At 40.8% G+C, this 12,748-nt stretch overlaps 1 protein-coding gene and 1 long non-coding RNA gene across 2 annotated transcripts in view; one reads left to right on the top strand and one right to left on the bottom strand.

Annotated features, from left to right (window-relative positions):
- The window catches only part of LOC308181484, a 129,846-nt gene that overhangs the window by 91,758 nt on the left and 25,340 nt on the right, over window positions 1–12,748 (bottom strand). The window lies entirely within an intron of this gene.
- On the top strand, window positions 1,820–12,478 carry KRT23 (keratin 23). Its single transcript, XM_080564816.1, has 8 exons — window positions 1,820–2,473; window positions 6,170–6,252; window positions 7,290–7,446; window positions 9,024–9,185; window positions 9,276–9,401; window positions 10,131–10,351; window positions 11,268–11,299; window positions 11,955–12,478. The coding sequence occupies exons 1-8, from the start codon at window positions 2,057–2,059 to the stop codon at window positions 12,056–12,058; spliced, it is 1,302 nt and encodes a 433-aa protein (XP_080420942.1). The 5' UTR covers window positions 1,820–2,056; the 3' UTR covers window positions 12,059–12,478.

Below are 12,748 nucleotides of genomic sequence, written 5' to 3'. Positions count from 1 at the left end.
CAAGGCCAGGCTGGATGGGGCTGGGGGCAGCCTGGGCTGCTGGGAGGGGTCGTGCCCATGGCAGGGAGGGACTGGGTGGGCCTTAAGGTCCCTTCCCACCCAAACCATGCTGTGATTCTGTGATTATACACATACGTGTGATTGTTTTTAATATAGTATTGAGCTTGCTGAACTGCCAGACTAGAAAATTCCATCTGAAATTAATCTCTGGGGAGATGAACTGAGCAGCAGGATACCCGTGGCTCTATTACAGTTTTGTGGCTTTTAAAGTCAGGTCTTCATTTCTGTCTGGTGCTGCAAGCTCTTCTTACTATCAAGCTACAGTGCCAGTACTGAACTGCATGTACCAAACCGTAGCTGTTAATCGCAGCTGTTACCAGAATAGTTTGTCATAGCTATACCTTGTATTTATTGGAAAATAGTATCTTCAATGATTAATTTCCCAAAACAATTAAAAATGTAAGCACTTCTATACAATGAAGTGTATGAGGAATAAGGAGGAATATGTACTCAGTGGAAATGTAACTGGTAAAAAGAAAATCAAGAGCTGCTGAGCAACGCTGACATGGAACCACAAGGAGGAGCTCAAATCCTGCCCAACTCAGTCACCCAGGACTAGGAGGCATCTTTTCCTGCCTCCTCAGGCCAGGATGAAGTGCAGCAATTCTTTATTTCTGAAAAATGTCAACTGAAACTAACCCTGAAAAAAAGACTTCTCCCAGGAGAAGTCTTTCTGTTCTGCACAATCCCTCCAACCCTGCCATTCGGAGCGGGTAACAGGTAGGTAACAAGGTCCCATGAAAGAGCTGAGCCTTCACTGCTGCGGAGAGAAACAGCCGTACGGCTCCTGCGAGCCCAGCCAGCCCCACGCTGCGCCCCAGTTCTTGCCCTGTCTCATCCCTCAGCCGTGCTCTGCAACGTCTGCGAAAGACAGAGGCAAGTCGAGAACCTCAGCTCCTGTCATGGGTACCCTTCGCGATTTATCGCCTCCTTACAAGCAGGAGGAATGGGAAAATCATTGCAGAAGCCAGACCTGCCCATTCTGGTTTTGATTTATACAGCTTCAGAAGGTACCTGACACTTTTGAGAAAGCCTGTTTTTGCTTGACTGCCAGGTCAATTTATAGCATTGGTAGCTTTAAATAACCACTTCAATTTTGGGAGTATTGTTACAAACTCATATTCTAAATATTTTCTACAGCTAAAAATACAAATATCTTAATAGCACTCCTTTTAGTAACAGCACTAAATTCCTGCACTACTATCTACTGCACTACTATCTACTACAACAAGACTACTGAAACTGAAATATGACTGCACCTTGAATCATGAAGAAGAATCAGTAGAAAAGACTGCTAAGTATCTAATTCTCGTGTATTTCTATGAGAAATAGGCAGCTGAAAGGAATAGCTGAGCCTGACTCACTTTGGACTGGAGTTTAGCTAAATGATAGAGCTTGGTTAACTTCATTAAAGTCTCATGTCTCACACAGGCTGAAGCTGTTTGGTACGCTAATGACAGCTTGATAGGACATGCTGGGTTTCAGGAGGCACAGACTGCTGTAATTCTAAAGCCTGAGAATTACGACAGAAAAAAAGGGGTTCTGGGAGACCTGTCCCTGCCCTAGCTCTCCATGTGTTCTGTAATGGGTGATATTCTTCCCTTCAAAACGGGAAAATATAATGTATTTACTAAAGGGTTAGAAAAAAGTTCGAAGCAGAGCTGATCCAGTTCCACACCTACTGCTTTTAGCCACACCTCACAATTATAATATGAAAAGAGAAGAAAAAAAAAAGAAAAGAAAAGAAAACAAGCAAAAGGAAAACAATCCGGTATGTGGCTGTGATTCCAAATAATAACAACAGTGTGTGCATGCTCATAAACGCTTCAGAATTGACCAAGAGGAAGCACGTTTCGTGATGACACAATCTTGTTGCTGTAGTCATTCATCGAAGGGAACTCCCACAGGAAAAGGCATAAAGCTGCTTCGGGAAGGCTAAGAAGCTGCTCAGTGCTAGTCAGTCAAACATTGGGTTAGATCCATAACTGAGCTAAACATGAGTACCAGCCAAGGCCCTTTTCAATTTTTTTCTGGGTCCCTCAGGGGTAGTTCAGGGTGTGGTTTGGCCCAGCAAGGAACTTCTTACAGACCTTCAGGTGCAGATGGTGGTGCCAGCAGCATACACACCTCTTTCTCCTCTGCCAGACCCCTCTGTCTGGCTGCCGGAGGAGAGGCATCTTGGGGATGCTTCGGCGAGCACCACAGGGAAAGCATCTTCCTGGGTGGGAATGAGAAACAGACCATGCAAAACCTGAATGACCGTTTGGCTGCCTATCTGGACAAGGTCCGTTCCTTAGAAGCAGCCAACGCTCAGCTCGAAAGCTGCATCCTAGAGTGGCACAAGACAAAGTCTCACGGAGAGAGGCATGACTTCAACCAATACGAGCAAAACGTCACTGACATGCAAAGACAGGTAAGTCAGAGCTATAAGAACTATGTCATTCTATGCTCCTTTAAGGAATCTGGGTACTCAGTTATGCTGACGGCTTTCCTTTAAAGAAAATTAAGTAAAACATTTTAAATGTCAGAAATACAAATGAAAGCGGTAGCAGGAGCTGGGCATAAACATTCTTTGCCTCCACAAGGAGCAGAAAGGGGTATAAGAAAGTCTGGAAGGAGACAGAGGGGATTCTGCAAGGACTGATAGTATAAAGAGACTTGTGTGCTGCCAAGTGTTCATTCCTGTACATGAAACTGTGGTTTGAGCAACTATGTCTGGCAGAATTTGATCTTTTTGACTGCACATGTATTCAAGCAAATTAAAAAGCAGGCAAACTGAAGAGACTTCCTTCTCTCATGCACGCTGCCTTTAGACACTCTGTTGCCTTTCGTTTCTTTGATTCTTGTGGCAGCAGACGATGAAACTACAGGAGTTTTGGGTCCTAGGAGTTTATGTAATCAGATGGAAAAATACTTCATTGTAATTAAGGAAATAGCAGTGACAAATTCCTTGTGGATGTTTTCACTATAATTAAAAGCAGAATTTCTGGTTCCCGCCAGTAGTTAATATTAACGTTCAACAGTAACTCTTTCAATCTCCCAAACTCACGTGTCTTCAGATTTAAGCATAATATTAATCTGTATTCATAATGAACATACTTAGCTCTGTAACCATCTCTGTGACTAATCACTGTAATTAACTTTACATAGCCATATGGGGCAAAAAGCAAAGCTATTCCAAATGCGATGGTCTTGTTTTCCCCCCACTTTTTTAAATATGATGACTTGGCATTCTCAAAACCCTGAGAATTTTTTTTCTAAAGGGCTTGGAAATGGTGTTATCCCACACATTTGCTGACAGAGGTCAGGGACTTAATCAAACTCCCTGCTCACTGCTAAATGTGTTGCCTCCAGGCAGAAGATGAGGCAGTCTGACCACAGGCAATGTGCAAGGAGAGCCAGAATTGTCATCACCTAGTTCTATTTTAAGGATAAAGAAAGGTCATCAGTCTCCAAACCTATCACTTAAGCACTTTTTTTTTTTAACTGATCCAGAGATGAATACTTGTTCAGCAAGAACATAATGTGTTCACATTCTTATGGAATTAACAAATCAGAAAGATTTAGAAAGATGACATGACTAAAAACACAATGCTGATTGTAGAAAAGCCCCCCCCCCCCCCCCTTTTGAATAGGTTGTACTCAAAATACTTTTATTCTAACACTCTCCACTAAAATAGCTACGTGCTGGCTGCAGGCACCGTTAGACTAATGGCCATCGCAGCCAGTCTTAATGTGGTGCTTGAACTGGAGAGGAAGGGCTAATAAAGGATTATTTACGGGGGCCAATTCAGTGATTAACACAAGATTTTCACTTTCTCTATAAATTATTGCAATTAGCACCATGACTGCCAGTAAAATGAGTGAGAATATAGTATCTAATTATTAACCATAATTAAATTAATTGCCCACAAATTAAAAAGGTGAGACTTATTTAGCACCCAAAATGAATTTTAGACAAAATTTAGGAACATATATCCAGTAACCCAGAAAGTTTGTGATGTAGTGGCTATCTAAACTTCGACGTGTATAATCATCTGGGTCCTGCATTTGGAAGCACACTCTTCCCTGGGTGAATTCACGATCAACGTGACAGGGCAGCAAGTTGCCTTGCTCCAGCCCCACTCCATTTTCCCCAAAAGTAAAATAGCACTGGTTCTTCAGGCATTCTTGGCTCCATGTTCACATAAATGCCAGTACATTCTGTGGTCATATTCAAGCATCTGGCACTGCTAAAAATCACACTGATTTACAGAGCATTCAAGGAGGCAAGATCCATGCTGTGGACCAAAAGACACATGGCATACTGAGGAACAAGTCAGTGCAGGAAGCCTTCTTGAAAAAAAAATCTGTTTTGAAAAGGAATTTGAGTGCATTTTGTATATAATAATGTGTGGGTTCTTAAATAAGACATCTGTAAATTTGTTGACTGGTGTTAGTGATACATCCGTATCCACGATGCATGTAGTGAAGAAATCAGTGTAATTATAAACAGATAAATATCCACGTCTGGAACGCGCTGCTAACTGACATAGCAGCAGTATCATACAACAGTTGGCAAAACATTGACAACTGTAACTCCTCTGTTGGATTCTTTATTCTTTCAGACTGCACAGAGCGTCACAAAACATTTATATATATTTCTATGTGCAGCTGTGTTGCACTGTTATGAAATGGCACAAAGTCAAAGAACTCAAACGGTGCTTTCTCATGGCCTCTCAGTTGTTACCTTCCGTAGTAGAATTTACCATTATCTGAGGACGGGTTCAAGAACTGCCTCTTCTCTGACAACAAATTCCAGGCAGCGACACATTTAGAGTCTTGTTATAGTTCTTTAGCTGGCCTCCATCATGTCCCAGGGCAGTATCTGAGGTGTGCTGCTAATCACTAAGAACGTACAGTTTGTTCTGTCTTAGAGATTAGTTAAAACCTTCCACAGGCACATTCTTTTTTTTTTTTTTTTTTTTAACTAAGGTAAACTTTTGACACTTCAGGACAATTTTGTCATTTCCTGGTGTGTTTGTGATTCATTTAGGTGTGGGAAGTTTTGCTAAAAAGGGCTGAGAGCTCTCTAAACAGCTAGAGATTTCTCTGTGGCCATAAAGCACCTTGTTTCGGCATGTAAGCATTGAGTGAAGGCAGCTGCAACCATGCATCTCTTTCCTTTCTGGTAGAAAAGGACATGATGTCCCACAATTACTAGTTCCTCCTAATTATGCATGAGGTTCTAGAGTACTTCCAAAGATTCCGAATAGAATACTGAGCTTTTCATATTCAGATCTATAGCTCAAAGCTGCCCCACGTTAACAGGGACTTACAAGTCTTTTCAGCACACCCTGAGTACACTAAATGAAGGATGTGGTGTGCTTTCTCCTTTACCTTTCGGAGCAAATTTCAACATTTCAAACCAAAATCAGAATCACGAATTAATCACTGTATGCTGCTGGAGGTTTCGGTATAAAAAATGCAAGTGAATAATTGACTGGATCATGACAACTGGCCAGTGCTGGTCTCAGAATGACACTCCGTACAACTCCAGACTTAAGCACAAGAGGGGTCCTGTCCTATTCATGAGTTGCTTCTATCATCATCGTTACACCTCTGCTTCTCAGCACTGATTCAGCAAGGTGTTTATGCACATGCTTATTTCTGAGCATATGATTAATGCCAGCATTTTAACTGTACTCAGACAGAACAATGTTTCTTACTGAAATTTGCCCTAAAGATGAACAAGGCTGCTCTTCCAGCAATATTAAACAGAAGCAAAATCAGTACAGAAAGAAGGAGGAAGACAGTGACATTATTCTGTAATATGCCATGAGATTTGTGTATTGTTATCCATATCCTCTGCCTGCCCAGGAATAGTATGATTCCTACTGCTTCATATCCAGGAAAGTAAGACAAAGTAAAAAAAAAAAAGTAAGATTACGGACAAAAATAGCAGAAACACCTAAGTGAATCCGGAAACTAAGTTTCTTTATCTATACTCCTTAAAACTGAAGTTTAATTTTTCTTTCATACAAGCAGGAGGGAATCTTAAATAGCACAGGCTATTCATTGTCACCATATATATGGCAACACCGAGTCTGTTGGATTCTCTGTTTTGCAGATTGAGGATGGCAAGATCACCAACGCCAGCATCCTTTTACAAATTGATAATGCTAACATGGCATCTGAAGACTTCAGGCTCAAGTAAGATCTTTTTTGGTTTCCTGATTACGTATGAAAGAGAATTAAGCAAAATATTTCTTTTTCTTGAAAATCCAGTCTGATGCCGATTTTACTTTAGCTTTCTGGTGATACTGAATAAATAAAACCAATGTGAAACAAAAAAATAATTTTAAAAAAAGGATAAAAAAGGATGTAAAACACACAAATGATTGCTGAACAACCTTGAGTCACCCTGTTTATGATACTTAGTTCAGGTCCTGAAGAGCAGGTTTTACAGCAGACACTTGATACTTGTGACAAAAGGCATTTAAAACCATCATCTGGGAGTACAAATTAACCCTTCTCTGCACCCTACGCTTCCTTAATCCAGCCCAAATCTACTTCCTGCACTTATCACTTCTTCCATCCAGCTCCACAAGAAATACCTGTCCTTCAGCATCTTCTGCTTTGGATTCTCAGTAGTTTTGCCACAGTAAATGGGCCAGTGCTTCCCTGGTTACCAGCGCACAGTTTGACTGTTCAGGACATTGCTGAAAGAGTTTTCAGGCCATTTAAAAAGCTGAAATGCTTGGACTGAGAACTTCCAGGTAGATTTTTGCCCAGGAAAGGAATTTACATTTCTGTAAATCAGGCTTCTTAGGAATCATGAAGATCTTGTCTTTTTTTTTAATAGATGTGATCAGCTATTGAAAATCTCACGGCTTTTGATAGCATTGTAATAAATGTACAGACTCAGAGCACTCCATTCCCAAAGCTTTCATAACTTGGTGAATGTTAAAAAGGAAAAATAAAAGAGAAAACAACTAGTCCATACCATAGAGGAGCTGTGACAAGGAAAAAGAAAAGGAAAAAAAAAAAGCAATAACAAAACATATCTACTTTTTAAGACTGTTCAAGAATTTATCAAAGAACTTATTTTAGAAACAGAATCTGTTTCCTCAGTTTTTTGTTCTCTCTAGTTCCCCTCTTAGAGGACTTAAGCACGTCTACTTCTCTGTGGCACTACTTATACACGAGGCAGTTTGATCTCAGGCTTTCTCTTCTCCTTCCCGATAAAGGTACGAAGCCGAGAAGACTCGCAGGCAGGGAGTGCAGTGTGATGTTGAGAACTTGCGTAAGGAGCTCGACGGCCTGACCATTGTTACAACAGATCTGGAAATGGAAATTGAAGGCTTGCGAGAAGAGCACATCCTCAGGAGGAAAGACCATGAGGAGGTAGAAAAAGTTACACTATCATACAAATCTTTGCTACTGTGTAATTAACTTTGAGTAAGATCCACAATCTATAAATGGGATTGATGATTCAGAACCCAACCATGTTTCTGACAGAGCCAACGAGAGTCGGATGAGGCACGAAGTATGTGTGCTACTTTACCAACTAAACCAGGATTTCAGGAAGGATAACAGATTGCTGTATTTCTCCCAGACGCTTTTCTAGTCAGCTACTCATTTGTTGCACGCAGCTAATAATAACTTCCATATTTGACAGAAATGTTCTCAGAAATACCTAGATCTACGTACACAGAAATTTCACGTAAACAGGAAGCGTTACTGGTTGCTGCAGAGTTTTTCAGACCGCAGCCTTTCCCCTCACCTCGGGATATATCATTTCACAGAGTCACGGGGCGGTTGAGATGGAAGGGACCTCTCGGGGTCATCTTGCCCAACCCTCCGGCTCAAGCAGGGTTCCCTAGAGCAGGCTGACCCGAACTAAACAGATCTTAAATTCACAAGGGATCAAAATTGAAAAGATTGGTTAGTGAAGCCACGTGAGACTACTTATTCTTGTAAAACTCTAAGCATAATTAATTAGATAACACTCACTCCCTGTCAAAAAATGTGCTGCTGTCTTAATTCAGAGCTATACCAGAGTAGTCTCTGTTATTCCCCCTTATGTAATACCACTGCGGGACAACATGCTGCTTTCATTTTGCTTGATCTGGTGTTGCTTTCAGTTAATATCTAATACAGAACCAAACACCCTACTCACTACCTGTGGGTTACTATAAAGAATAGAAACACAAGGGTTACAGAGCAGCAGGTGAAACTTCCTTTGGCTGGTCCCCTTATGGCGCAGGATACAAACTAAACAGCTGTCATGGAACAGTTTTGGGAATCAAGGCAACCAACAGAGACATCAGCATGTCCAGCTGATCTACATTGCAGAGGCCGTGATGTCATACCCAAAATGTTGCTTTGCCTGGACGCTTTTGAAAATGGTACCTAGCACATAAGATTGTGCTACAGCAAAAGGAATGTTACCGTACCTGCTCGACTTGTCCTGTAATTATGTTGTTTACACAGTAATTATATGTTTTAATCCAATTATTCCTTTAACAATTACATAGAACTTTTATATTACTCTCCTGTAAACTTAGTTATAGTTCCATAAATATTAACATACAGGGTAAGAAAGATGAAATTACTGTTAGATTTTCATGAAAAGTTCTAGGCTCATAATAGACAAATAAACTAAAAATCTCAGTGCTTCTTCATTAAATATATATCTTCCAAAAACATTATTTGAAAAGATCTTCTGCAATGTTTTTTATTGAGCTCTCTAGCACAGATCTGCCATGGAAGCAGGTATCAGTCACTGGTTTAAGTCATGTCACACTATGATCCATATATACATTTTCAAAATAGTGTTAACTAATCTATATAACAAACTATTATAATGAAAAAAAATATTGTGGGTATTTTGAGAGGATGGAACTGAAGGAGACAAGACAGGGACAAAAACTGTTTCCCTTTTCATGAACAAGTTTGCTTGTTTCATCTGCTATCAACAGGATATGGAAGCAAATCGCTCATCACAGGACTTCAAAGTCAATGTAAAAGTAAATGCACCACCTCCTGAAGACCTAGCCAAGATTCTAGCAGAAATAAGACAAGATTATGAAGCCATAATTGAAAAGAATCGTCAAAGCCTCGACAGTTGGTACAAAGAACTGGTAACAGCTTTTTCCTGTTCATTTCAAAGATCCCTGTTGCTGTACCTGACTGCCAGAATCAGTAAACTTTTCTCTTGTTTTGCTCCGCAGAGCTCAGCTGCGTCTCTGGCAGCAGTCCCTAATCCAGAAGAGATACAGAGCAGTGAGAACGAGATCAAGGATCTAACCCGTACTTTACAGTCCCTGGACATTGAGCTGCAGGCACAGATGAGTAAGGTATCTACTGCAGACATCTCTGGCTGGCCACTGTTACATCATAAATTCATAGGACCTGCCTTGGACCAATTCTTTGCTTAAATCATGCCTAGCGTAATTTTCTTGTAGTTATTAAAGTGTAAGTGAAATTGGAATTTGGACCATACTTGACTTTGCCAGAACATGGAAAGTAGATTCAGCAACCATCACCAAAACATGGAAAATGTCTCACAACAATATATGGGGAGAAGAAAAAGAAAATACAGGAGAACTGACTCCATGATCTAAAAAGAAGACAGATAATATAAATTTCATATTTACAAACCCTGTTATAGCACATGAAATACCTAAACTGTGAAAAATACAGCTAAACTGTGAAAAATACAGCTTTAATAAAAATTCAGCTTTTGTAGAGGTGAAAGCTCACATATCCATGTCTTGGAGACTTTGAAGCAATCCTGTACAGCAAAAGCAGGAACTGACAAAAAAGTCAGCAGTTACAGGAGCAACAGCTTTTGAGAATAAGCATTATGGCAGGGACAAATTACTCAGTTTTTGCCTTTCATTATGCACACACAACACAGCTTCATGATTCTGCTGTTTTCACGTGAATAGTCATGCAAGTGCATAAGTGTTTAAATGACCACAACCTGCATTTTGTAATCTCCTGGCCAGGGACCAAATTTGCTGGTATTTCTGCATTATACCTGCTACATAAATAATAATCATAGAATTGTTATCTGCTGTCAGAAACACATGCTGGAAGACACCTTGGCTGACACCCGGAATTACTATGCTGTTGCACTTCAAAACATGCAGCAGGTCATCTCCAAATGTGAGGAAGAGCTAAGCCAGCTTCGTCATGACATCAAGCAGCAAAATAACCAATACAAAGTTCTTCTTGGGATTAAAACACGCCTGGAGAAGGAAATTTCCACTTACCGCCTGCTGCTGGAAGGGAATGTAGACGGGTAAGGCAAAGCTGCCCTGACTGGAATAGATGAGAAGAGAGTTCTTGTTTTCAGCTTATTTATTTGTTTGTTTATGTTTAATCAAAGCTTGTGAGTTCCATACTACATGAAGGGCTGGTATTTTAATTTGACGGATCTTAATATAAAGCTTGAGCCATTTAATATAAGGAGAAACTTGAATCTGTGTAATCTGGATTACCTAAATTAATGCAATATATTTTTAAAAATAATTTCTACATTCCCTCAGCATTCCTCTCTCCGCTGAGGAAAAAAATGCCAATTTCAGTAAAACTCATAGTCATTTCCAATCTTCAAGACAAGTTCTAGATCAAAACGAAGCCCAGAGTCAAGTGCAGCTGAGTTCTGCTCAGCCTCCTGCAGCTACAAGAACCAGCACACAAACCCGCACAGCATGGCCCTGTGCAGAGGGGCTGCTTGGTTTCCCCATCTTTTTTTTTTTTCTTTTTTCTGAATCTCTGCATTCAGAAATCTCTGGGCCTCTCTATTCTTTGTTCTCCCATCTGATACACAGAGCATGGCTTATTTACACAAAATAGAAAAAGGAAGGTTAACAATAACTGAGCACCTCCGGAGCCAGGGCAGTGGGGCACCAAGTACAGGGCTGGGCATCAGGAACCAGGCTGGGACCTGAGCAGCTCAGAACATCCGGGGAGCAATATGCCTGTCCTTAACAGAAGTGATACTGAATGCACAAGGGAACAGCTTCAGCTGAGGGCATCTGTACCTACGACTAATGAAAAGCTCGTATACTACAAAAAGTCCCTTCTTATTTTTTTTTGTTTTCATCTCTTTTCATATTGGTATGAGGCCTCCTTAGAATCGGTGAGTTGAAGGGGATGAATAACTTCTTGAGATGAGTATATTCATCACTTTGTCTGTTTCATTTTCTTTACAGGAAAACAAAAAAATCTGAATTGAAAGCTAAAGGTAAAAGTCCCGTATTTTGTTCTCTATAGTAGTTTTTAATTATTGTCATTTCCAATCAAATTTTACTCAGAATAATTTTCATCTTAAGGAGCTATGAAAGGTTTGCATTGCAATTAATTCTCATGTAGGCCACATTTGAGAATAATTTCAGTGATTCATCTGCGAAGGACTGCACTTCAGAGCCCATTCTGCTGCGTCTGCCTGCTCACGGGCTGCTCTTCACACTGACCTCTGCCAGTGAAGCACGCTGTCCAGAGCTCAGACTCGAGCCTAAAGCTTTCATGGTATATGAGGAGGCAGAGACTCCATTTGGTGACTAAAACAGTCTTAGGACTTGAGAGCAAACAAAATCTGCATGTCTGGAAACTCATATTCTGGTATGAGCATGACCTACAGACATGCAGGTTAATTTGCTCTGAAGTTAGATTTGCATTGGCTGGGATGCAGCTTTATTATTCATTTGCCCTGACCTGGACAAGGCCCGGGGTGACTTTGTTAACATTTCACAAAGAGCAGTAAGTATTGACTTAAAGGGAAACATGTAAAGATAAATCAGTTGAGGAGGCAGCTGGTAAATTACTGTAAATGAAGTTTTCCCTGCATCATCTCTTCTCAGCATTGCTTCTTGTATAATTAGCCTTTCATTTTCTTTCAGAATACGCCGGGCTGACCAATCGAAAGATCAAAGCAATTGTGCACGACAGTGTGAACGGGCAGGTGGTATCCTCCACCGTCAACGAGATCCACCAGCAAGCATGAAGCAAGAAGTCCTGCCAGCTCCTGGCTCCCCCGGCGGGCTAACGCGCAGCCTCTGAGAACTCCCCTGCGCAACTCGTGCTGTGTGTTGGTCTCGGTGTGTGTGAAAAGGGGATACCGTAGTGAGCTCACTCCTAAACTGACCTGCAGCCTACTGCTGAAAAGTGCCACGCAGAGCTAGGTAGAACTGATATGTTAAAGGGCTTCTAGTCACCACAACGCTGAAGACAAACTACTCAATGGAAATGACTGTCTGAGTTGGTAATATATGTATTATGCACATCTCACCGGGGCATGAATCTCCATCTGTGGTTCATTTATTGCTCTGCAAATTAACTATAATTTAACGTGAATAATCTCTTAACTTCGGTCTTATGTCTCTTATCATATACCTCACTGCTGCCAATAAACCTTTTTCCATTACTTGTACTGGTCATTGGTATTTCTGATTTTGCTTTTTTTAAGTATGCACCAGCCCCAAATGGCAGTGCTATTGACGCAGGTCCAAAAGACTGCAAAAGCCTCATTGTTTCAGCGAGTATGAAAGTGGAAGGACACAAATAAGAACAAAAGCCATGACGCAAGCTACAGGTGATATTTATATAAGCAAAGCTATCAGACTTCCTTACATAAAACTTTTGGTTTGCACCATTTAAAACAGGGTTATCAGCAGTACTGTTGTAAAGCGCACTT

The sequence above is a fragment of the Anser brachyrhynchus genome (genome assembly GCF_964034855.1).
Source record: "Anser brachyrhynchus genome assembly, chromosome: 22".
Classification (NCBI taxonomy): domain Eukaryota; kingdom Metazoa; phylum Chordata; class Aves; order Anseriformes; family Anatidae; genus Anser; species Anser brachyrhynchus.
The sequence above is the reverse complement of the archived record's forward strand: the minus strand, read 5'-3'. Positions and strand labels throughout refer to the sequence as shown.

Excerpts from the sequence above, each read along its gene's own strand:
- KRT23 (XM_080564816.1), top strand. The coding sequence starts at position 2,057 with ATGAGTACCAGCCAAGGCCCTTTTCAATTTTTTTCTGGGTCCCTCAGG. Across the intron at positions 7,447-9,023 it reads GGAGGAAAGACCATGAGGAG|GATATGGAAGCAAATCGCTC; the intron begins GTAGAAAAAGTT and ends TGCTATCAACAG. Across the intron at positions 11,300-11,954 it reads ATCTGAATTGAAAGCTAAAG|AATACGCCGGGCTGACCAAT; the intron begins GTAAAAGTCCCG and ends ATTTTCTTTCAG.